Genomic DNA, 23,251 nt, shown 5'->3' with positions numbered 1-23,251 from the left:
ATGTAGATTTTTGCTTCTTCCTTTCCCCATTCCAGCTAATGCCCTTGAGAAAAATCCAGCTTCAACGTAATTAGGGTCCTTAAGTAAGGCCATGGTCTTCTCAGTCTCCTAAGTTCCTGTCTACACAGTTTTCATAGGCGTCGTTTGAGTTGGGTGTGTGTTATGCACAAACATATGTATATGTGCATGTATAATATAGGTAAACTGTCTCTGGCTAGTGAACTTGCAAAATTAATAATATATAGAGACAAATAAGAAAGTAACATGAATGCTGTTAATTAAAGGACTTTGTTCATGAAGAACTATAGCTTTTGACAGAAAAAATGGGAAATAGGTGAAGAAGGTGCTTGAAAGGTCTCTTTTTTTCATACATGGTCAGAGTAGAGAAAAGAGCCATTTTTTAATAGAGTCATTATGATTGAAATTAAGGTATAAACAGTTTGCTACTCCTTTTTATCCCTAGTTTTGTTTTTTTTTTGTCCCTAGTTTTTGAAAGTTGTATTTTTAAACTTCTTAAAAGAAGTAACCACATTTCAATATTTTATATATTAACCTGTTGTAGGTTTAATTGAAAGGTTTTGAATGGTTTTGTTTGTTTTTTGGGGTTTTGGGTAATATTAAATATAAATAAGACTGAATTAGGTCACCTGAGTCTAATTTGGGCAATAAGTTGCATTACTTCATCTCTGAATGCTGAAAATAATTTGAAATATCTTTTTCTTTTATTTCAGGCCTTTTTATGGTTATCATGAGAAGGAAAGACACTTTATGAAGATCTATCTTTATAATCCTGCAATGGTGAAAAGGTACAAGATAAATAAAAATATGAATAACTATCACTTAAGTATTTTAATAATAAAATCTAGAAGAAAGGATTATATAGTTTGTAGCATTATTAAAGAAAGAGACCATAATATGTATATTTATGTGCAAAGAGAGAGCCATAGCTTGGCCTCTAGGAAGGATATTTTAAGAGTGAAGGGAACTTTATAAAGCTCCTTACTGTTTCTTTTCTGTCTTAGGTTTAGAGAGCTTGTAGAAGTAGATAAGGAGAGATGGATCTTAGTAGCGAGAGCAAATGTTCAATACCAGGAAAAATTTGCTCTTTAGTTTCAAAGCAAAAAGAAATACATGAGCGTGAGTCCAGAGTGTAAGGGCTTCTGAGAACTCAGAATTCTGTTGACTCTTTATTAATGTTAGTGAAATTTTATATCCCAGGTTTTTTGTTTTGTTTCTGGTTTTGTTTTGTTTTGTTTTTTTCCTTCCCTCAGTAAGTCTGTCTGTCTTATTTTGTCAATGATCCTGGAGCCTAAGTTACTGATGGCAGGAAGGGCACATAGAAAGAAGACTTCAGTCCTCCTCTGGGGCTCACAACAAGGGTTTTCACTCTGTGTGGTGACGAGCTAGGGTAAAAGTGTCCTTGGAGAAGTGCTGACTGTTGTTTTTTCAGAAGATCTCTCTGCTAGTAAGTACTAGGTTTCAAAAGGTAACCTTTTGGTAAGACACAAATTGAATGTTTCCCCAGAGTGATTTTAGGCACCAAGAGAGGCACAGCTACCAAGGATGTAAGGTTTATTCTGAATTAGGCCAACTGAGTGCTTCACTGAATCACTGCCTTAATCCCAGTCCCTTCTCCAAGTTTTCTCTATAATCTGCTCCTACCCTTACCCCATAACAGCTTCTGTTATGTAGGGTACCAAAATAATTTTTCAGAATAGGCACTTACAATGATGTTTCTTGTACCACTTCCCCTTGGTCACACTTTCTAATATCCATGGAGTCCAAAAGAACAATCACTGTGAATTCTTACCCTCTCCTGCACACACAGTGGTAAGAGAGTAAACCTTAATCATTTTTACTTTCTCATCCCCAGGTGTGCTAGAGGGGGAACCATGGATAAAATTTGCATGCATTTTTAAAAATAGCCTAGTTCTACATGAAGTATACATCTGATCTGTTTTTCTTCCTTGTGACTATAGCAATCAAATACTTATTAAACTATTTTCAGTAAGTTTGCTTTAAGTTACATAGTTTATCATAGTGCCTATGTGAAATTCCCTGATTTATTGAGAGATTACCTGCATTCAAAATCTGGCTCTACTCCATCTGTTACTTATCTTCCTCATCTGTAAATAGGGTTTATGTTAGTGCACATTGTTCTGATGATCAAATGTGTTAATATCTGTAAGTCGCTCAGAACGGTGCCTGGCACATTATAGGTGCTGTGTTGGCTATAGTATATATGAAAAACGTTAATGTACAACTTACCTTTACCCTCACTCTTAACTTTTTTCCCTAGAGGTGATTTAAGAGTGTGGTGTGTGTGTCCTTTTCTTTTTCACACATACATACATATATGCACATACCCTCTTTTTAAAATTTCCACATACAGGGGCGCCTGGGTGGCTCAGTCAGTTAAGCATCTGCCTTCGGCTCAGGTCATGATCCTGGGGTCCTGGGATCAAGCCCTGCGTCAGGCTCTGCTCAGCAGGGAGTCTGCTTGTCCCTCTCCCTCTGCCCCTTCCCCCGGCTTGTGCTCACTCACTCACTCTCTCAAATAAATAAATAAAAATCTTAAAAAAAAATTCCACATACAATTGATGTCCTGCTAGAATGTAAGTCCACAGGCAAAGATTTTTTTCTGCTACGTTTGATGCTTAATCCTCAATGTTTAGAATATGTGTGTCTGGCACATAGTAGTCAATAACTTTCTGTAAAATAAATGAATACATATCATTTGGAGACTGGCCTCTTGCTTTCTCTACTTGCTCATCTCTTGTGAGCTTTACTTCCATTCTTCTTAAACTACCTATTCTCACCACACCCTGGAAATTTGTCCTATCTCTGAGATTTTAAATGCAGACATCTTGGTTTCGGACTACTGTCTCTTTTTTTTTTTTTTTTTTGCAAATTCTTGAGAGATAATTTACCACAAAATTCACACATTTTAATTATATACAGTTCAGTGGGTTGGTTTGTTTTTAGTAAATTTAGTAAATTTACCACTATGATTCAGTTTAGAACCTTTTCATGGCTCTAATAAGATCCTTTATGTGGTTTTTTTTTTTTTTTTAATCTTTTCAACTCTGTCCCTGAGGTACTCCCACTCTACTTGTTTTTAGGCTTTAAACTCCCCACTGCCCCATTCTGTATAGCCTTCTCCTGCAATTAATTTCTTTCCTTTCCAGCTCAGATTCTGTTCTTTATCTTCTCAAATCCTTTGTCTCCCAGGTAGAACCATCAATTCTAGGTTAATCTATTTACTTACTTTCTTTCTCTGCTAAACTCTGGCTTCTCATTACTGTAGGATACAAAAAAAATCACGGCAGATTGGTGCCACTGTGATTTCATAGTCTTCAACTTCACCTAGGCCCTGCCCTGCCTTATTTCTGCTTTTCTCTAATTTTCTTCTTACCTTTCTCCACCCTCTTTACTCAAATGTTAAGTCCCTCCCAAGGCTTTGCCTCCTACTTCATAGAGAAAATGGAACCCATCAGTCTAGAAAAGTGGTTGTCAAAGTTGTACCCTGGGGATTCCTTAGATCCTTTCAGAGGATCTCCGTGTCAAAATCAGACCTCTGTGTTGCTAAATCCAGTTAACACCTTTTTGTCCTTAACTTTTGACCTTATGTCCATGCTTGTAGTGCTTTAAAATAATCCCAGGTGTTCACTTTATTTGATATAAGCCTCCTCTGTTTTTCCTTATACCTGTCCGATCATTCATATTTATGCCATTTTGTTGACTCCTCTTTTAACATCAGCAGCTGTTCTTGGGGTTATGTCTTAGGCTTTCAGCTTTTCTCTCTGTACTCTTTCCTCATTGTACAGCCTTATCTACTCTCATGGTTTGTTTTTTCTTTTTGTTAATCTTTATGCATTTGACTTCCAGGTATATATCAATAGCCTAAATTTTCCTCCAGAGCTCTGGATCAATGTATTTAAGGGCTCACAAATCAGAAAAAAATTTAATTTTAGCTTTCCACTTTCAATTTGTATGATTTGGGACAACTTTTTAATCTGAGACTCAGTTTCTCTATAGAATGGGGATAATAATACCATAGGTTTGTAGTGAGGATTACTTGAGATTAAGCATTTAAAACACCTAAAACAATATCCAGTACATAGTCCTTAAATATATGTTTGCTGCCTCTGCTGTGTAAATAAAGTTATTCTTGTCCTCATTTTCATTGTCATTCATTGTCAGTATTTTCATGGAAACTTACCTGAATACCCCCAATACCTAAACCCCAGTATGTCTAAAACTGAGTTTATCATTAATCCCCCTCCAAAAAAATCTGCAAAGAAACCTGTTTTCTTCCAGTCCTTTCTATTTCAATAAACATGGCACCACCAAGAAATCTAGACATTGTCCTTAACTCCTGTTCTACCATACCATACCCTCCACATCTAGTGAGTCATCAAGGCCTGACCATTTTATTCCTGTGTCTCCTGAATCAACAGATTGCCATGATCTTTGTTAAAGCCACCATCATCTTAGTTTTTCCACAATAGCCTTCTCACTTCCTATCTCTAGCCCTTTGTATTTTCTAGCTACCCTGGTCATTTCTCTTTCGTGCTCCTCACTTCAAAGGCAAATTCTGCCATCTCTTTGAATGTCTTAATAGGCTGTGTATGATCTGACTTTTCATTATCTCTCTAGCCCATTCCCCCATAGACACACTCACCACAGCCTCTGTCACCAAGCCTCACTCAATGATTTCAGTTCCCAGATAAGCCACATTTTCTTGTGACCCTTCACATGTGTAATTTTATTTGTGTGAAATATTCTTCCCTTTCTTCAGAGAAGTATCTTCAGCTGATCCTTAATCTCCTGCTTAGAGACTTCTCTTCAAGCAGGCTTTGCAGAAACAACTTCTGTACCTTTATCTTATTAATATCCCTTCTAGATGTTTCATATACTTCCCTTGTATAACACTTATACTTTTTATAATTGCCTATTGTTTGTATTCCCCATCATGAAGGAAAAATAAGAGAAGAAAAATATTAAAATGGTAATATTTCTGAGTAGTGGGTTTGAGTCATAAATCCTTTTTCAGAACATTTGTAATAATCTTTTAAAATGTTTTTCTCAATTTTTAAAAGGAAAAGTTTTTATTTTTTTAATTTTTTTTATTTTTAAGTAATCTCTACACCCAACGTGGGGCTCAAACTTATAACCCAGAGATCAAGAGTCACATGCTCCACCAACTGAGCCAGCCAGGCACCCCAGGAAAAGCTCATATTTCAAAAACTTTTGACATTCTGTTTTTTTAATATAGTTAGTATTAAGTTGGTTTTAGAAGTCAAAATATTCTTCAACCAGGTAGTTTTTTTGTCATTTTCTTTGAGTGTGCAGCTTACTTTAAAACTTGACCTAAACTTTTAATTTCTAACAAAATACAAATTTTCAGTAAAATTAAAATAAAAATTTGTGTGCTAATGTGCTTCATTCTCTATAGTAGTGTAATGTTTCACTTAACATTTTAGGAACCATAATTTTATTATATAACTTTTTTTTCTAACTTAGGATATGTGAACTTTTGCAAAGTGGAGCCATAATGAATAAATTTTACCAGCCTCATGAAGCGCATATTCCCTACCTCCTACAGCTGTTCATTGACTACAATCTCTATGGAATGAATTTAATAAATCTGGCTGCTGTCAAGTTCCGAAAAGCGAAAAGGAAAAGTAAGGTTAATTTTCCAAGTTCAAATTAAAGCTTTGAAACAAGTGTTAATGTACTTGATGATTTATAAAATAACATATATTTCATAAATAACTGCTGAGTGGATAAAGAATAAAAAGAAATATGCAGAGTGGTAGTAGGGTTTATCAGGAAGAGAATCTCAAAAGAAATTTTTTTTGTAATTTATTGAAATATAATTCACATACTGTACAACTCACTCATTTAAAATGGACAATTCATTAGCTTTTAGTATATTCACAGAGTTATACAACCATCACCACAGTCAAATTCAGAACATTTTCAACACCTCTAAAAGAAACCCTGTAGTCTTTAGCAGTCACCTCTAACCCTTCCATGCCTCCCACCCCTTAGCAACCACTAATCTATTTTCTATCTCTGTATGTTTGCCAGCCTGCACATTTCCCATAAATGGAATTATATGGGGCTTATTTTTTTTTCATTTAGCCTAATGTTTTCAAGGTTCATCCATGTTGTAACATCTATTAGTGTTTCATTCCTTTTTATGGTCAAATAATACTCTATTGTATGAGAATACTACATTTTGTTCATCAGTTCATCAACTGATAGAAAATTTGGGTTTCCACTTTTTGGCTATTCTGAACAAAGCTGCTTTGAACATTCATGTACAGATATTTGTATAGCCATGTATTTTCAATTTTCTTGGGGGCACATAGCTAGGAATAGAATTTCTGAGTCAGATGGTCTAGCACCTTTTGTTTTTGTTCTCATTGAATTCCTTCTGCTTGAAACAAAATGAATCGAACATTTTTTTTCTGCCAACGCTATTGTCCTTTCTGTTACAATTTTTTTCTTTTCTTTCACTGCCAAACTTCTTAAACCAGAGGCTAGCTTTTTTTTTATCTCATAGTTTACTGGTTATTCTTTTTGGTTTAACTTCTTACATTTCTTCTACAGTATCTAAACTGTGCTCTGAAAAGTAACCAGGGAGGATTTTTTCCCCCCTAAATAGTGGACTAAGTTATTATAAGCAACCCTCCTATTAAAAACAATTTAAAGGCTAGGAAGATTTTTAAAAAATCTTAAATGCATCAAAGAGATACAAAACAATAAAGAAATACTGGCCAAAAGAGGAAATAGACTGCTGAAAATCAACCTCTGCCCTGAGGGGTTTGCTCATCCTGAAAAATTTGGAGCCTCCATTGAGACAGCCTTACCAAATGAGAGAGACAGAAAACAAAACCCAGGATCTCCTTGGGTAAGATGCCATTACAAACTAGGAAGTGGAACAACCTTTGAGATACTTCAACAGTTTGAATTCCTTGGAGATAAAAGAGATTCCCAGATCTAGAATTTGATCTGAGGTGGTGATGGTCTGGTCAGATACTCAGATACTCTAGTCAAGTAGAGGAATTTTCTTTATTACAGGTCTTAAATTATTCCTAAAAATAACATTTCAAATATAATATGTTTGCACAATTTAGAATATACCAGTCACACAAGAAAACTGTCTCAATGAGCAAAAACTAGCAAACACTGATGTGTACACGCATGTACCGAAGACCTACAAAGAATTCACATATTAGAATTATAGATGCAATTTGAAAAACTATAATTCAGAATTCTTATCAAATACAATACTATTTGCAGTGCTTTAATATATAATGTTATAGTCACTTATAGTTGTGTTTGTCATGTCTCTCGATGATGCTAATAATACCCTATGTGAAACAATTTAGATTGTTTTATATTGACAACTTATATTAAATATTACATTTTTTTAAATGCACAAAAGTTGAAGCATTGAGACCAACATATGACTCCCCTTTTAAGTAGACCAAAACAATTCATTTGTTCATAACTAATTCTACTAGATAATAATCTCAGTTTTAGGTGTCAATTTACAGTTTACTAAATGCCAGTTTTTCTCATCATCTCAAAATCTTAGAATTTTATAAAATTCTATATAAACCAAGTTGTGTAAATGGTCCATAGGATCCCCAAGATAGAAATCATCTAATAAAGGTTGAAGTAGGCTGTCTGCCCAGTATCTTTCTTTTTCTCCAGAGAAAAGACCAGAAAGTAAAGGCAGGAAGAGAGAAGATATAAGAAAGGCAAGAGAGAGAGAACTTTACTGCTTAACTTTCTTCCCTACAGGAATTGTTTCCCCAGATTCTTGTGAGGGCTATTATTTCTTACCTGGGTGATCTTTTGGTGGGGGGGGGGGCAATGTAGAGATTTTTCTAGAGTAAAGCTTTAAGGAATCACATTACCCAATTTCAAGAAATGTATTACAAAGCTACAGTAATCAAGACAGCATGGTATTGGTAAAAGGATGGACATATAGACCAATGGAACAAAAGAGAACCCAGAAATAGACCCACACAAATAACATCAGCTTATCTTTGGCAAAGGTACAGTCGTAATTCAGTGAAGAAAGGATAGTTTTTCAACAAATGGTGCTGGAATCACTGGATGCCAGAAAATAAAAAGAACCCAGACACATACTTCACACCTTATATAAAAAGTAATTCAAAATGGATCATAGACTTAAAGGTGAAATGTATAACTATCAAACTTACAGAAGAAAACAAAGGGGAAGGTCTGTCTGACCTTGGATTTGGCAATGAGGTTCTAGGTAGAATACAAAAAGTATGATCCATGAAAAGAACTGCTAAGTTGATTTTGTCAAAATTAAAAACTTTTGCTCTGTGGAAAATACTATTAATGAAAAGATAAGTCACGCACTGGGAGAAAACATTTTCATATTACATATCAGATAAAGTACTTGCATCTAGAATATATAAAGAACTCTCAACAGTAAGAAAGCAAACAACCCAATTAAAAATAGTCAAAAGATGGGCGCCTGGGTTGCTCAGTCGGTTGAGCATCTGACACTTGGTTTCAGCTTGCATCATGATCTCATGGGTTTTGGGACCAAGCGCCGCGCCTCCCCCAGAATGGAGTCTCCTTGAAGAATCTCTCCCTCTGCCCCTCCCCCAATGTGCACATGTGTGCTCGAACTCTCTCAAATAAATCTTTTAAAAATAAAAAAAGTTCAAAAGACCTGGACAGATACTAGCAAAGAAGATGTAATGATGGCTAACACATGAAAAGATGATTGTTAACATTATATATCATTAGGGAAATGCAAATTACAACCACAAAGAGCTACCACTAAATACCTGTTAGAATGGCTAAAATCCCAAAACTAGCAACACATGCTGGTAAGGATGTGAAACAGCAGTAACTCTCATTTATTGCTGGTGGGAATGCAAAATAGTGCAATCACTTTAGAATACAGTTTGGCAATTTCTCATAGTGTTATACATAGAGACTTACTATATGACCCAGCGATTGCTCTCCTCTGCATTTACCCAAGTGATTTAAAAGTTATATCTGCCCAAGAATCTGTATGCAAATGTTTATAGCAGCTTTATTCATAATTGCTAAAAGTCTAACCAAGATGTCCACTCATTGGAGCAATGGATAAACTGATATAACCATACAGTGTAATACTGTTTATCAATAAAAAGCATCAAGCTATTGATTCATACAACATTGGTGAATCTTTAACGCATTTTACTGAATGAAAGAAGCTAGACCCAAAGGCTACTAACTGGATGATTTCATTCATATAACATTCTGGAAAAGGCAAAACTATAGAAATGGAAAACATATTAGTGGTTGCCAGGGATTGAAAGGCAGGGGAGTATTGACTACAAAGCAAATGTACAGGGAAACTTTTAGGGTGAAGGAATTATTCTGTATGGTACTGCATGGGTCTCTATATTTATCAAACCCATAGAACTCTACCTTGCTTAGCCAAATGTTGAAGGTTAACATCCTCCTTGGAGTCATGTGGATATTGTGTACTCCCTCATATGAGGTGGTGAGGAGAACACTTCATCTCTTTGATACTTCATAAACCCATTACCACAGTTTAATGATGAGAAAAACGTCAGACAAACCCAGATGTGGGGGGACCTTCTACAGATTACCTGGCCAGTACTCATGATTCTCAAGGCCATGAAAAACAAGGAAAGACTGAGAAATAGGCCAGAGGAGACTTAGGGAGACAGGATAACTAGATGCAATGTGGTGTCCTAGATAGGATCGTGAAACAGAAAGTGGACAACAGTGGAAAAACTGGTGAAATTCAAATAAAGTGTGCGGTTTAGTTAATGTGTCTGTGTCAGTTTGTTTTGACGGACGTACCGTCATAATGTAAAATGTTAACAGTAGGGGAGATTTGGTAAGCAATACACAGAAACTCTGTACTACCCTTGCAACTTCTCTATAAATGTAAAATTATTCCAAAATAAAAAGGTTATTGGGGGAATAAAAGAATATAACAGGTTGATTATTAGTATCAAATATAGATGAGAGTTCAGTTAGGATTGAGGAATGGAAAAGACTCTAGACTATGAACAGGAGGTATTTATAGGAAAAGGAGGTAATTTTCACAAAAGTTTATTTCCAATAGGAAAAAAGCATGAGAAGAGTTTGAGTTGTCAAATATATGTAAGCCATTTATTTTAGTTATAGCAGTTAGATGAGTGTTATTAGAATGTTAATTAGAAGGAATTTTTTTTCAAGATATGGAAAATTTTTACAATTTGAAGGCAGAAATACATGAAGTTTAGTTGGAAATTAAAAGCAGGGAAATTGCTACAAGTATGATGAAATAAAATTTATATCTTAATTCATTATACTAAATGGCCCTCAGGTTTTGGTTTGTTTTGTTTTGCTTGTTTTGTATAAAAGGTTATAATGAAATCATGGAAAGAATAAGTGAATCACTTTTTTATATTTTATTTTACATTTCTCAGACATCATATAGTTAAACTGATTACTAACTTCTTATGTAAATTAATATAACATATATATGCATAAGTTAACATTCTTATTTTATAAGACAATTTAATGTACATAATGTAGTCTTTTGTAAATGGAGTAAATTCAAAAGTAAAAAAGATTTAGGAATTTTAACATTTTATATGCATATACAGCTTTTCTCAGTATTTCAGTTATATAATCAGGTATCAGATGAAATGGAAATGGTGCTAACTACTATAGTTGTTAAGGTGAAGTATATAAAGTAAATAGAGTAAATATTTTGAGCACCACAGAGGTATTTTATGTTACATTTTTTACCATCCACAATTGAAAAATTATATATGTGTGTGTGTGTGTGTGTGTGTATATATATAAGTTAGGGAGTTTCCATGTTCTTTAGGGAAATATGGTAAAACAATGCATAAAAGTAGTTAAAATGTGAATTTTTATAATGTTATCAATAACTTTGAATCAGTAAATTTCTGTAGATTCCTTTTTCATATAAGTTTATTAGAAAATAATATGGTAATTTTCAGCTTACAAAGTAATTTCATATTAATGCCCTAGGCACCTAACAGCAAAGTCTTTAAAAACTTCTAAAGTTATATAAAATCACTTACATGTTTTCGCATGTGTGTTTTGTGGAAGTAACAAAGATGGTAGTACCTGATCTCAGTCTTTTTTTTTTTAAGATTTTATCCATTTATTTGGCAGAGAGAGAGAGCACAAGCCGGGGGAACAGTAGAGGAAGAGGGAGAAGCCGACTCCCCATTGAGCAGGGAGCCCAATGTAGGGCTCGATCCCAGGACCCTGGGATCATGACCTGAGCCGAAGGCAGCCGCTTAACCAACTGAGCCACCCAGGCGCCCCCTGGTCTCAGTTTTAATTACACTATTTTGTGATCAAGCTCACCAAATAAGATCAAAGTACTGGAGCACCTGGGTGGTTCCCTTGGTTGAGTGTCTGACTCTTGATGTCAGCTCAGGTCTTGATCTCAGGGTCATGAGTTCAAGCCCCTTGTTAGGCTCCATGCTGACATGGTGCCTACTTAACAAACAAAAACAAAGTGTTAAATTTAGCTGGAAAAGATTACAAATTTAGTATCTTTCTTAGGATTCTTTCCATGTTACTCAATTAAGCTTTCTCTTAGAATTTATTTTTTTTAATTTTTATTGTTATGTTAATCACCATACATTACATCATTAGTTTTTGATGTAGTGTTCCATGATTCATTGTTTGTGCATAACACCCGGTGCTCCACGCAGAATGTGCCCTCTTTAATACCCATCACTAGGCTAACCCATCCCCCAACCCCCCTCCCTTCTAGAACCCTTCTCTTAGAATTTAAATTCCCACAAGAGATCACAGAAAAGTTTAGAGACTACTTCAAAGTATGACCCCAGGACTCAGTGCCTGAAACCTAGACAACTAAGTAAACATGCATATTCCCTTCTTCCACTGCTAGTCAAATTGTATTTGCATTTGCCCCAGGTTTCCACTCACTATTATCTGCCACCACTTCTGAAATGTGTTGCATATTTTTTGTTCAGGGATTAGTGTTAGAGTATGTTTTGAATCTTATCTGGAATCTGATTTCCACTAGAATTTTAGTGGAGATTCATACAGAATACCCGAGGTATTTAAAGTCTATAAAAATTCTTAATTCTTCATTATTTTCAAAATGAGTTTTTAATCATACCTACCACAATAGCACACTTAAATGTGTCATACTTTTATTCCAGTATCTAAGTATTGTTTCTATTTCTCTCTCATATCCATATTACAAATACTTTTGTCCCCTCTTAGTTTGGAACCATTGTTCTCAGCTGTGCATATGCATTCCTGTGTGTGTATGCGTTTTAAGGACACAATTTTAGGAACTAGTCATATAGGTTATATATTATTTTACTTATCCCCTTTTACCTTTTTATTTCTAGGTGATCCATTGCGTACAACTGGATCTTGCAAGGATCGGCTACCAGGAAATTCTCTTACTGGTACTTCATTTCGGTGGGAAGAAGATGAAATACCAAGGTTAGTTAATGTTGTAAAGGGAAAAAAAACCTATTTATGTATATCCTAATGTATTCAGAAATCAGCGGTTACTATAATTTAATCTTAACGTTATATATATTTTTAATCTACAAGTCTGCCAGAGAAGCAAATCTCAACATTAGTATGTTAAATGGAATCACAGATTTTAAAAACAGACCTTGGAAATAGGATGAAAATAGACATACTTATTATCTAATTAATAAAAGTAATCTGGGTATAAATTTTTATACTTCTCTCCAACATATCTTCATTATGCATTGTAAATTGATATCCTGTAACTTGTGAAATAAAAATCACATAGTAAAATAGCAATTTAAAATGTAAATAGCAAATATTTTTAATAAAAATAACTCCCAAATTTCTAAATATTTTTATGGGAAAAAAGTAGGTTGACATACTGTGTATGAATAATGTAGTTTGTGATTTCCTTTGACCAGGTATATTATTTATTAGACTTTCTGGGGGAGGTAACATTTTCCAGATGTTTAGATTTCCCTACCATAAAGCAGATATGTAATTAGTGCCTATCTAAATTATCAATAATAGTTTTATACATAGAATTCAGAGAGGTATCTGTTTTATACCACAAAGTTTGCCCAAGCTTTCTTGGTCCTTCTATTTATCATTTGGGTATTGGCAGGACAATTATGGTCTTCCTCTTTCCACATGTCACCTGATGCTTTTTTAAGTAGGTAACTTTCATGAACAGTGCAAGATGGAAAAAGTATTCAGTTAAATGATTTTATGTTTTATTTCATAATAAGCAAGTGTGAATTTAGTAAGCAACTGAAGATAAGCTATTAATATTTGTTTAAAGTTTATGTTGTGGGGTGCCTGGGTGGCTCAGTCGTTAGGCCTCTGCCTTTGGCTCAAGGTCATGGTCCCGGGGTCCTGGGATCGAGCCCTGCATCGGGCTTCCTGCTCTGCGGGAAGCCTGCTTCTCCCTCTCCCACTCCCCCCCACCTGTGTTCCCTCTCTCGCTGTGTCTCTGTCAAATAAATAAAATCTTTAAAAAATATATAAAGTTTATGTTGTTTAAGATCCTAATGTGTACTTCACAGAATTTCCACATTTTGGAATTACTTGGGCTTTTTTTTTTTTTTAAGATTTTGTTTATTTGAGAGAGAGACACAGGCGTGGGGGAGTGGGAGAGGGAGAAGCAGGCTTCCGGCAGAGCAGGAAGCCCGATGCGGGGCTCGATCCCAGGACCCCGGGACCATGACCTTGAGCCGAAGGCAGATGCTTAATGACTGAGCCACCCAGGCACCCCTACTTGGGCTTTTAATAGCTAATAAATAATGATAGAAATACATTGTTTTATGACAGAAATAATTATACCAGAACGAAACTTCGAGGATTTCAAAGTGATATGCACAGTGACTTGGCTTACCTCTTGATTGACCTTAACAAGTGTTAGGACTTTTTGATAACCGTGCACACATATGTTCACATACGCACACATATGTACTTCTTGGTTCCTTCTCAGATACAGCAGAATTGTTTTTTAATCATGTTGAAATGGTATTAAGTCTAGATAAAATATTATTTACCACGTCACATTCAAGTTCTAATCAGTCCAGAGTGAAGTGACCAAGAAGCTACTTGCTGCCTTCATTTTTTTATGCCTGTGATACCATTCCTCTATCTTTCTGAAATTGGAGCACATCAATTTGATCCAAGGACTTTACCTATTCACTAGAGCCTTTAGTTTTCAAAATTCCATATTTAATAAGTTGTGTTTTACTTGATCAAATAACAGAATTTATTAGTATTTGAAATCTGTTTATAAGCAACCATCTTTCTAGTTAGGTCATAGTAAAGCTTTACTGGTTAGAAGTAAGTTTGGGGAAACCGTATATAATGAAAAGATTGCAACTTAGACTGTTTTTGGGGAGCCCATTTTATTCTTAACTGACAAATTATGAACAAAGATATGAATAGGCAAACTAGTGAAATTAGACAAGTTACTGAGTTAGAATTTATAATAAATATAGGATAGTTATATATTTTTGTCTCAGATTATCCCACAAATTTTTTATTTTGGGGATGCTTATATTGTAATAAACATGAGAATCCATTGTTTCACCAAATACAAATAGCATAATGTCAAAAAATGTTGTCATGGATTAGTACTCTTAGACTCATTTCTGTCCCCAATGTTATCACCTTCATGCTGGGTCCCTTTTTTTTTTAAACAAAGAAATGTTTTATATTCCTTCACAAACATTATTACAAGGACCATGACAAATAGCAGCAACTTCCTAAGAGATGAGAGTGCTGAGTTAGCAGTTCTGCTAACCCTACTTGTTAACTCATTGTAAATTACCACATATCATGGACCTTCAGGGTCCTTTGCCAGAGTGTTGAATCCACAAAAGTCAAGTCTACTGCAGTAATCTCAACCCTGGCTGCCCATCAATTGATCTGAAGAGACTTAAAATTATAGATGTTTGAGCTCCACCCTCAGTGATTCTAATTTGTAGGTCTGTTGTGTTAGCTAGAAATAGAAATGTTCAGAGAGGCACAATTGTCTAGTTACTATCATATGGCTTATCTACTTTTCATGACTATAATGAATGGTTTACATGTTTTGCTCATTCAATTTTTTACTTAAGATTTTTCTATCTACTGGAAACAAATTTTTTAATTGTGAAAACTAATTCTTTCCCTAGGAACACCTCCTGTTCTGAATGTCTAAAGTAGTTTTGTAATAAGGGCAAGAAATAGTTGTAAATTTTTACTATGAGATTGCATTTTTTTAAATGTTATTCTTCCCATCTTTTATCACAAATATGCTACTCCTGGAAAATTCACCCTTGAAATTTACAGTATAATTCTTGCAAAAATTGTGAAACTTTCTGGTAAAAGGAGAAAACTGTTGACCAAAAACTATTTTATCTACTATTTCAATTCATGGCAAAACTGATTTTATTAAATTATATGAATAAAAAAGACAAGTTACATTGATAATTATTTTTTTCTGAAAGTAAAAGGGATATATTTTGATAGGTTGGCTAATATGTCCCTTCTCTATCAATGGAAAAAGATGTATGTGTGTGTTTTGTATCTACACGTATATGTATACACATATAGGGATTTCCTTAGGAATAGACAGTGGAAAATTAGGTTTTGCTAATATGTTTCTCTTAAGACATAAAAAAAAAATCTTTCAACTAAAAATGTTAATGAAATCTGCCATCACCCACTTTCTAGTAAAAGTTCTCATTTTCATTTGGGGTCCATATTTGTAGAAGATCTAAATTTTGGAATGAGCAAACTGGTATCCATATTAGATGTTGTACGTTCATTCTGTCAAACAGGGACAGTTATGTGGTGTCTTCCTAATCCAGCTCTGATGAAAAAAAAAGTGCTTTTGAGTAAAAGAACATTAGTGGGGAACAACCCTCTGAAGTTGTCATAAGAATTAATGCCTTGTGGTATCACCACTTTTCTTAGCTGTGATCCCACTGTTGAACTCATATAGTTTCTCAGTTCTGTAGTTATGAAGACTTTTAAAGTGTTCCTCAGCTCAGCAGTAGTTGAGGACAGGGAGAACAGTATCATTTGCCCACTTTTCAGTATGCTTACTTCCCCTTATCTCTTGTTGCATATTCTGTCCTCATTTTTTACAACCATCTATGATTGCAGAGCAAGATGCCTCTGGGCAAGTCATTACAAATGTATATGGTTTCTGTATCCCTCTGCTGTCCCTCTGTTATCTAATCCCATTCTACCCTGGATATGACCCACATGCTAAAGCATTGTACATTCCTTATATATAAGATATAATGAACCAAGATATATAAAATATACTGAAAAAGGATCTCAATAGAGTTGTCAATACAATAGGTTTTATATTTTTCTCTTCCTGATTTTTATTTCTTTATATGTATGCACACAGTATCAAATGTGTCATGAATAATTGTGACTTACTATAATATCACTAAACATGAAAAATTATATAAGAAAAGTCTTCAGAAAATTTGCTTTTATGTGATATATATTTTTTAAATCTGTTATTTATTTTTTAAGTAATCTCTGCCCATTGTGGGGCTTGAACTCACAGCCCCAAGATCAAGTTGCATGCTTTACTGACTGAGCCAGCCAGGCACCCCCTGATTATTATATTTTTTGATATCTTCTTAATACAGCTCTTTAATACTGGAAGGTGTTGAACCACAGAGTACATGTGAATTAGAAGTGGATGCTGTAGCTGCTGATATCTTAAATCGGCTGGACATTGAAGGTATATACGCAATTATTAATACGTGTTTTTTATTTTAAAATTTAATGACCAAAGTAGAGTGGAAAAAATAGGGAAGAAAACATTAGTAGGGAAGTAACATGTTATAGAAGGAGGATGCAAAATGTTATGAAGATTTCTTCTGTACCTCTGATGAGATGGTCATTATATTTTCATTCATGTATGTTTGCATAGACATGAGCCTAAAGTAAGACACTAAATACATTAGCCATCATAAAAGAATTTCATATACTCTGCCTTTTAATTTTTAGGTTATATACCAGGGAGGGGACTCTTAGGTGTATTGGCTGTCATCAAATGTTTAAATCTTACTCATTTGTTGGGTTTTTGGGAGCCAGTAGGAAGAAAACTAAAAAAGGAATAATGTAATAATGTAGATTGGGAATGTTTGGTCATTTTATTACATAAAGCAGATAATTTTTTTTAAAGATTTTATTTATTTATTTATTTGAGAGAGAGAGAGAGAGAGCACGTGAGAGGAGGGAGGGTCAGAGGGAGAAGCAGACTCCCTGCTGAGCAGGGAGCCCGATGCGGGACTTGATCCTGGAATCCAGGATCATGACCTGAGCCGAAGGCAGTCGCTTAACCAACGGAGCCACCAAGGCGCCCAAAGCAGATAATTTTTTTTAAGGCAGTATTTTTTTTTTTAATTTTGGATTTCTTTTTCTGAGCAAGTATTTTTCACTTTGATCCTTGTCGTATTAAAGTACTGTTGTGATTATAGCTCAAATTGGTGGAAACCCTGGTCTGCAGGCCATATGGGAAGATGAAAAGCAACGGCGAAGAAACAGAAATGAAACTTCTCAAATTAGCCAACCCGAATCACAAGGTATAAACCTAATAGTACTCTGGTGATTTTTTTTTACACTAAATATTCTAATAGAAAAGTTTAAGCCATTGAGTTTTTACCTTGACATTAAAGTTTATTTTTCAAATTACCTTTAAATGTTGTAGTTTTTTCCTTTTGTCATTGCTCTGAACTGTAATTCTTTACCTTCAAAGTGTCACTCATTGTTCTCTCGCTCCACCCACACCCCCATCCCCATAGAAATTGGCATCTTCATTGTCCTTGGTTTTTCACCTTACCTTGTCTTCTTGTCCCAGCTCTTAGCTCCTTTTTTATTTTCTAGAATGTTCTAGGCTTTTGTATTTCCAAATGAGCTAGAATACTCACAGAAGATATGAGTCCCAACTTAGAAACACTGTGTTTTGTTCATTAAGCTTTGAAAATGTAAGCTTTGAAATACTGCCCTTAAACTATTTTCTGGGTATGTCCTATAAATTCCCACTTTGATCATCTTGTACAGCTCTGAAGAAAATACTCATTTTATGTATTACTAAATTCTGCTACATTCAAAAAAGAATTTGAGGACTTAAATAAATGCCATGGATACCATAAAAAATTTTAAATAAAAGTAAAAGAATTAAAGACATACGTAAAAGAATAAAAAGACATAATTCAGAAGGTAAATATATTTGAAATACAGTAGTAAGTATACATTTAAGTCCAATTAAAATTTTTATTATATCTTGGACACTAAAAATGCTATGATAAATTTTGAATGCCTTCTAAGATAGAAATATTTTATAAGGGGGAAATTTCTAAGTTCAGAGTGTGCGATACATTTATAGGTAGAGAACAATGTTTTTGTTTTAGATTTAGGTTATAATTATAGAACTTAATCTTGAACTGACTTTAAGTACTTAATTTTATAGCTTCAGTAACAACTGTTTCTCTTTTGTTTGATTTAATAATAGGACTACTTTTAGGTGGTATTATATGTGTCAAGAGAAAGATAGGAAATTGTTAACCATTTTAAAAGCTACTCTAAGAGAAAGGTAAATATTTCATTCATTATCTACATGTTTTAATGCACTTTTAAAATTCAAAGATCGCAGGTTTGTGCCAGCAACAGAAAGTGACAAAATTTTTCAGAAGAGACTTCAGGAAATTCTCAAACAGAATGATTTCTCTGTGTAAGTGGTTATTTATTATAGATCTCAGAACTAATTTTATTGCTTTGTTATCTAGTTTGTTATAAAGGATATGTTTTAATTAAGCAGAACATTATCAGGATCAGTGGACTACAGCGATGGATCTCAGGAGTTCTCTGCTGAGTTAACATTGCACTCTGAAGTTCTGTCTCCTGATACTCTTCAGTGTACACCAGCTAATATGGTAGAAGTCCACAAAGATACAGAGTTGAGCAAAGGTGAGGTTTGTTTTGCAAGTATACAGAAAATACTATAATAGACATCGGTATATCTAGCACTGAGATTAGTATTTAGTTGACTTAGCTAAGTTTCTCCCATTCCTTTACCTTTTCTTCATTTCTAGAGGTAAACACTAGTCTAAAGTTGTTGTAAATTGTTACCATATGATTTTATATTTTCTTATGTATGTCTATAATATATACTGCTATTTTAGGTTTTAAATTTTTAGGTTTTAAATTTAGTATTTAAATTTTACACAAATGGTGTCTTACTTGACATAATGTAATTGAGGAGGCACCTGGGTGGCTCAGTCAGTTAAGCATCTGACTCTTGATCTCAGCTTAGGTCTTGATCTTTGGGTTGTGAGTTCAAGCTCCACGTTGGGCTCCATGCTGGGTGTGGAGCCTACTTTTTAATTAATTAATTAATTAAGGTATAATTTGTATAACATAGAGCACACTCATTTTAACTGTACAATTCAGGGATTCGTGGGTGGCTCAGTAGGTTAAGTGTCTGCCTTCTGCTCAGGTCGTGATCCCAGGGTCCTGGGATTGAGTTCTGAACCAGGCTACTTGCTCAGTGGGGAGCCTGCTTCTCCCTCTGCCTGCTCTGCCTGCTGCTCCCACTGCTTGTGCTCTCTCTCTCTCTCTCTCTCACAAATAAAAAAATCTTTAAGTGTACAATTCAATGATTTAGTAAATTTATAGAGTTATGCAAACATCCCCATAATTCAATTTTAGAACATTTCTTTCACCTCAGAAGATTCCTTGTGTCCATTTGCAGTCACATCTGTTCCCACCTCCAGCCCTAAGTAATCACTAATCAATCCACTTTCAAGATTTGCCTTTTCTAGATATAGCATATAAATGAAATTACACAATATGTGATTTTTTATGTCTTCTTTCATTTAGCATAATATTTCCAGTTCATCCATATTGTAGTATCTACCAGTATTTCAATTTTTTTAATTTTATTACCAGATAGTATTGCATTTTATGGATATTACCATATTTTGTTAATTCATTCATCAGTTGATGGATATTTGAGTTGTTTTCACTTTTTTGGCTCTTAAAAATAATGCTGCTATGAACACTTACATGTAAGTCTTTGTGTAGATGTATATTTGCATTTTTCTTGAGAGACACCAAGAATGGAATTGCTGGGTCATTTGGTAAACTTGCATTTAACTTTTTAATAAACTACAATACTGTTTTCCAAAGTGACTATACTGTTTTACATTTCCACCAGCATTATGTGAAGGTTCCAGTGACCCTGCATCCTCATGAACACTTATTTGTCTTTTTTATATAGCCATCCTAGTGTGTGTGAAATGGCATCTCATTATAGTTTTAATTATCCTTTCCCTCATTACTAATGATGTTGAGTATCTTTTATGTCAACATTATAATTTTGAAATCTATCCTTGTTCATACATGTCTCTAGTTCACTCATTTTAGCTGCTGAATAATGTTCCTTTGAAAGACTAAACACGTTTATCTGCTTCTCTACAACTATTAGATGGTTTTCATTTTTGCACTGTTATTAATATAAGTGTTATTTTTGTCATCTTTTGGCAAGAGTTTCTCCATAGAAAACATATAGAAGTGTAATTTGCCAGGTCTTAGGGTATAAGTACTCTACCTAGGTAGCATCTGTTCTAACAGGGTTTCTGTAAGGTAGATTATACACGATTAGTAAATAAAAGAATAATGAAAGTTTTACTCCAGGGGCGCCTGGGTGGCTCAGTCGTTAAGCGTCTGCCTTCGGCTCAAGTCATGGTCCCAGGGTCCTGGGATCGAGCCCCGCATCCGGCTCCCTGCTCCGCGGGGAGCCTGCTTCTCCCCCTGCCACTCCTCCTGCTTGTGTTCCCACTCTCGCTGTCTGTCTCTCTGTCAAATAAATAAATCTTAAAAAAAAAAAAAGTTTTGCTCCAAAGTCACATTGTTTCATATGCAGTTTTTCTAGGCAAGGGGAGCCAGAATAGCAGGAGTTGGATTACAGCTTTCAGAAGGAATGGAAAAGCCTCCTTTACACTTGCTGCATTAGCGGCAGAGGCTCTTTTGACTTATATTTAACTACAATTCCAAATGAGCATCGTTACACCCAGGGCTTCCTCCTGAAGATTTGCATCCCAGCATTTTGACATCTCTGACTCATGGCAGGTTGCACCTGAGGTCTCCTGGGCTCACCTCATTGGCAACCTACTGGCTCAGAGTTCTGCTTGCATTTGCTTTGTCTTAGCATCTGCCAGCTGCGTTCTAATCAAAATGTATCCAGCATTTCCATACCATTATTTCCTGTGCATTTTAATATCCACTATGACAGCCTCCAGCCACACTGGCTGCCTGCCTGCCTGAGTTATCTCCTCAGGTACCAATTATTGATTTTATCAGTGTTCTGGTTACAAAGCTGCATAAATTTTGCCTTAACCTTTTCCCCCCCATAAGCCCTATTATTTTTAGAGCTCATTTTTCAGATTTTGAAGTATGTTAATAATAAAAATATCACATTTTAATAGTAATAATATAAAATGATCATACTTAAGTGTATAATCCCACAGTGTACTAGAGCTTATATTTCCCTCCATCCTCAATGACATTTGATAGTATCAGATGTAAAAATTTTTTGCCATTCTGATTCTGTGAAATGGTATCTCCTTAGTTTAATTTGCATTTCCTGATTACTAATAAGTTTGAGCATTTGTGTGTCTTTATCTGAGAATTGCTTATTCATGCTCTTGGCTCATTTTCTTTTGGGTCCTTCCCTATCATGATGTAATGCAAGTTTTCATCCCTACAGTTTATGTGTGCTTACAGTTTGGTTTTTCACATTTAGGTCTTATAAGTACTTATCTGAAATTTTACTTGTATATATAGTAAGGATCTAATTATGTCTCTTTTTATAAGAGAGGGAGGGGGAGAGGTAGAGGGAGAAAGAGAATTGGGGCTCAGTATCATGACTTGAGCTGAAATCAAGAGCCAGACACTTAACCAACTGAGCCACCCAAGCACCCCGTATTTTTCTAAAGGTAAATAGCTAGTTCCGGCATATTTACTGCAAAATTTTTTTTCCACTGAATTATTCCACCTCAGTTATGTTCCCCTATGTTAATATACTGTTGTAATTACTGTTGATTTATAAGTATTGATATATATATCAGGGGCAGATCTTACTTTGTTCAACTACAAAATTGTCTACTCTTGATCTTTTAAAGAAACTCTCCATATTAATTTTAGGATCAGATGGTTCACTTCTGGAAAGTATCCTGTTCAGATTTTGCTGGCAGTTTATTGAATTTATAGACTGATTTAGGAACATTTTTAATCTTTAATAAAGCTAGATCATCTCATCTATGAACAGGATGTATTTCTCATTTTACTTGGTCTTCTTTCATATCTTTCAATAGAGTTTTGCCATTTTCTTTGTAAAATTTGATATCTTAGATATACTACAGGTGCCTTATAATTGTTGCAATTGTAAGTTTATCTTTGAAAAATTATACCTTCTAATTGCTAGTATACAGGAACTTCACTGACCTTTGTATATCATTCTTATATACAGCAACTTTTATTAGCACTAGTAGTTTTTTTCTGTTGGATTTTTTTGTGTATGAAGTCCTCATCTGTAAATAACAACTTTATTTCTTTACCCATCTTTTTTAAGGCACTGCTTAAGGACTCAGATAATGTTAAGTAGAAATAATGGTCTTTTTCCTGGCTTTGAAAGGATTGCTTCTATATTTTATCATTACATATGAAATTTACTACAGGTTGTTGGCAGATAACTTTAATTAGATTAAGATCTCTCCTATTGCTTGCTTGCTATGAAGTTTAGTTTTTTTAAAACATGAATGGATAATAAGTTAAATTTTACCAAATGTTCTTTTCTGAATTTATTGAAATGATTGTATTTTTTTCCTTTTACTCTGATAATATAGTTACGTTAAAATGGTTTTTATTTTCAAATGTTAAACTACCTGTGTACTCCTGAAAGAAACCCTTCTTTGTCACAATGTGGTATTTTTTTTAAAGCATTGCTATATCTACTTTACTAATACTGTGTTTGGAATTTATTCTTTTTGTTTTTAATAATTGAGAAAGAGCCATACTTTGCCCCATTGAGTTGTGAAGTTTTCTTTCTTTTTGAACTCTTCAAGAATTTTAATAATGTATAGAATTGTCAAATCACTATGTTGTACAACCAAAACTAATATAA

General features: G+C 34.5%; 1 protein-coding gene across 6 annotated transcripts in view; it reads left to right on the top strand.

Annotated features, from left to right (window-relative positions):
* REV3L (REV3 like, DNA directed polymerase zeta catalytic subunit) overlaps positions 1 to 23,251 on the top strand; it is a 175,418-nt gene that overhangs the window by 55,707 nt on the left and 96,460 nt on the right. For 5 of the 6 annotated variants that reach the window (XM_025864235.2, XM_025864219.2, XM_073893783.1 and 2 more), the window contains 7 exons: positions 732 to 806; positions 5,527 to 5,687; positions 12,441 to 12,537; positions 16,710 to 16,804; positions 17,547 to 17,651; positions 18,715 to 18,799; positions 18,884 to 19,035. In XM_025864235.2, coding sequence (XP_025720020.1) covers positions 732 to 806; positions 5,527 to 5,687; positions 12,441 to 12,537; positions 16,710 to 16,804; positions 17,547 to 17,651; positions 18,715 to 18,799; positions 18,884 to 19,035 — 770 coding nt within the window. The remainder of the gene's footprint in view (positions 1 to 731; positions 807 to 5,526; positions 5,688 to 12,440; positions 12,538 to 16,709; positions 16,805 to 17,546; positions 17,652 to 18,714; positions 18,800 to 18,883; positions 19,036 to 23,251) is intronic. The other variant, XM_025864228.2, reaches the window with a different exon arrangement.

Source organism: Callorhinus ursinus, unplaced genomic scaffold (genome assembly GCF_003265705.2).
Source record: "Callorhinus ursinus isolate GAN/ISIS: 27379988/994484 unplaced genomic scaffold, GSC_fseal_2.0 scaffold6, whole genome shotgun sequence".
Classification (NCBI taxonomy): Eukaryota; Metazoa; Chordata; class Mammalia; order Carnivora; family Otariidae; genus Callorhinus; species Callorhinus ursinus.
Note: the sequence above shows the minus strand (reverse complement) of the source record. Positions and strands in the feature narration are given on the sequence as shown.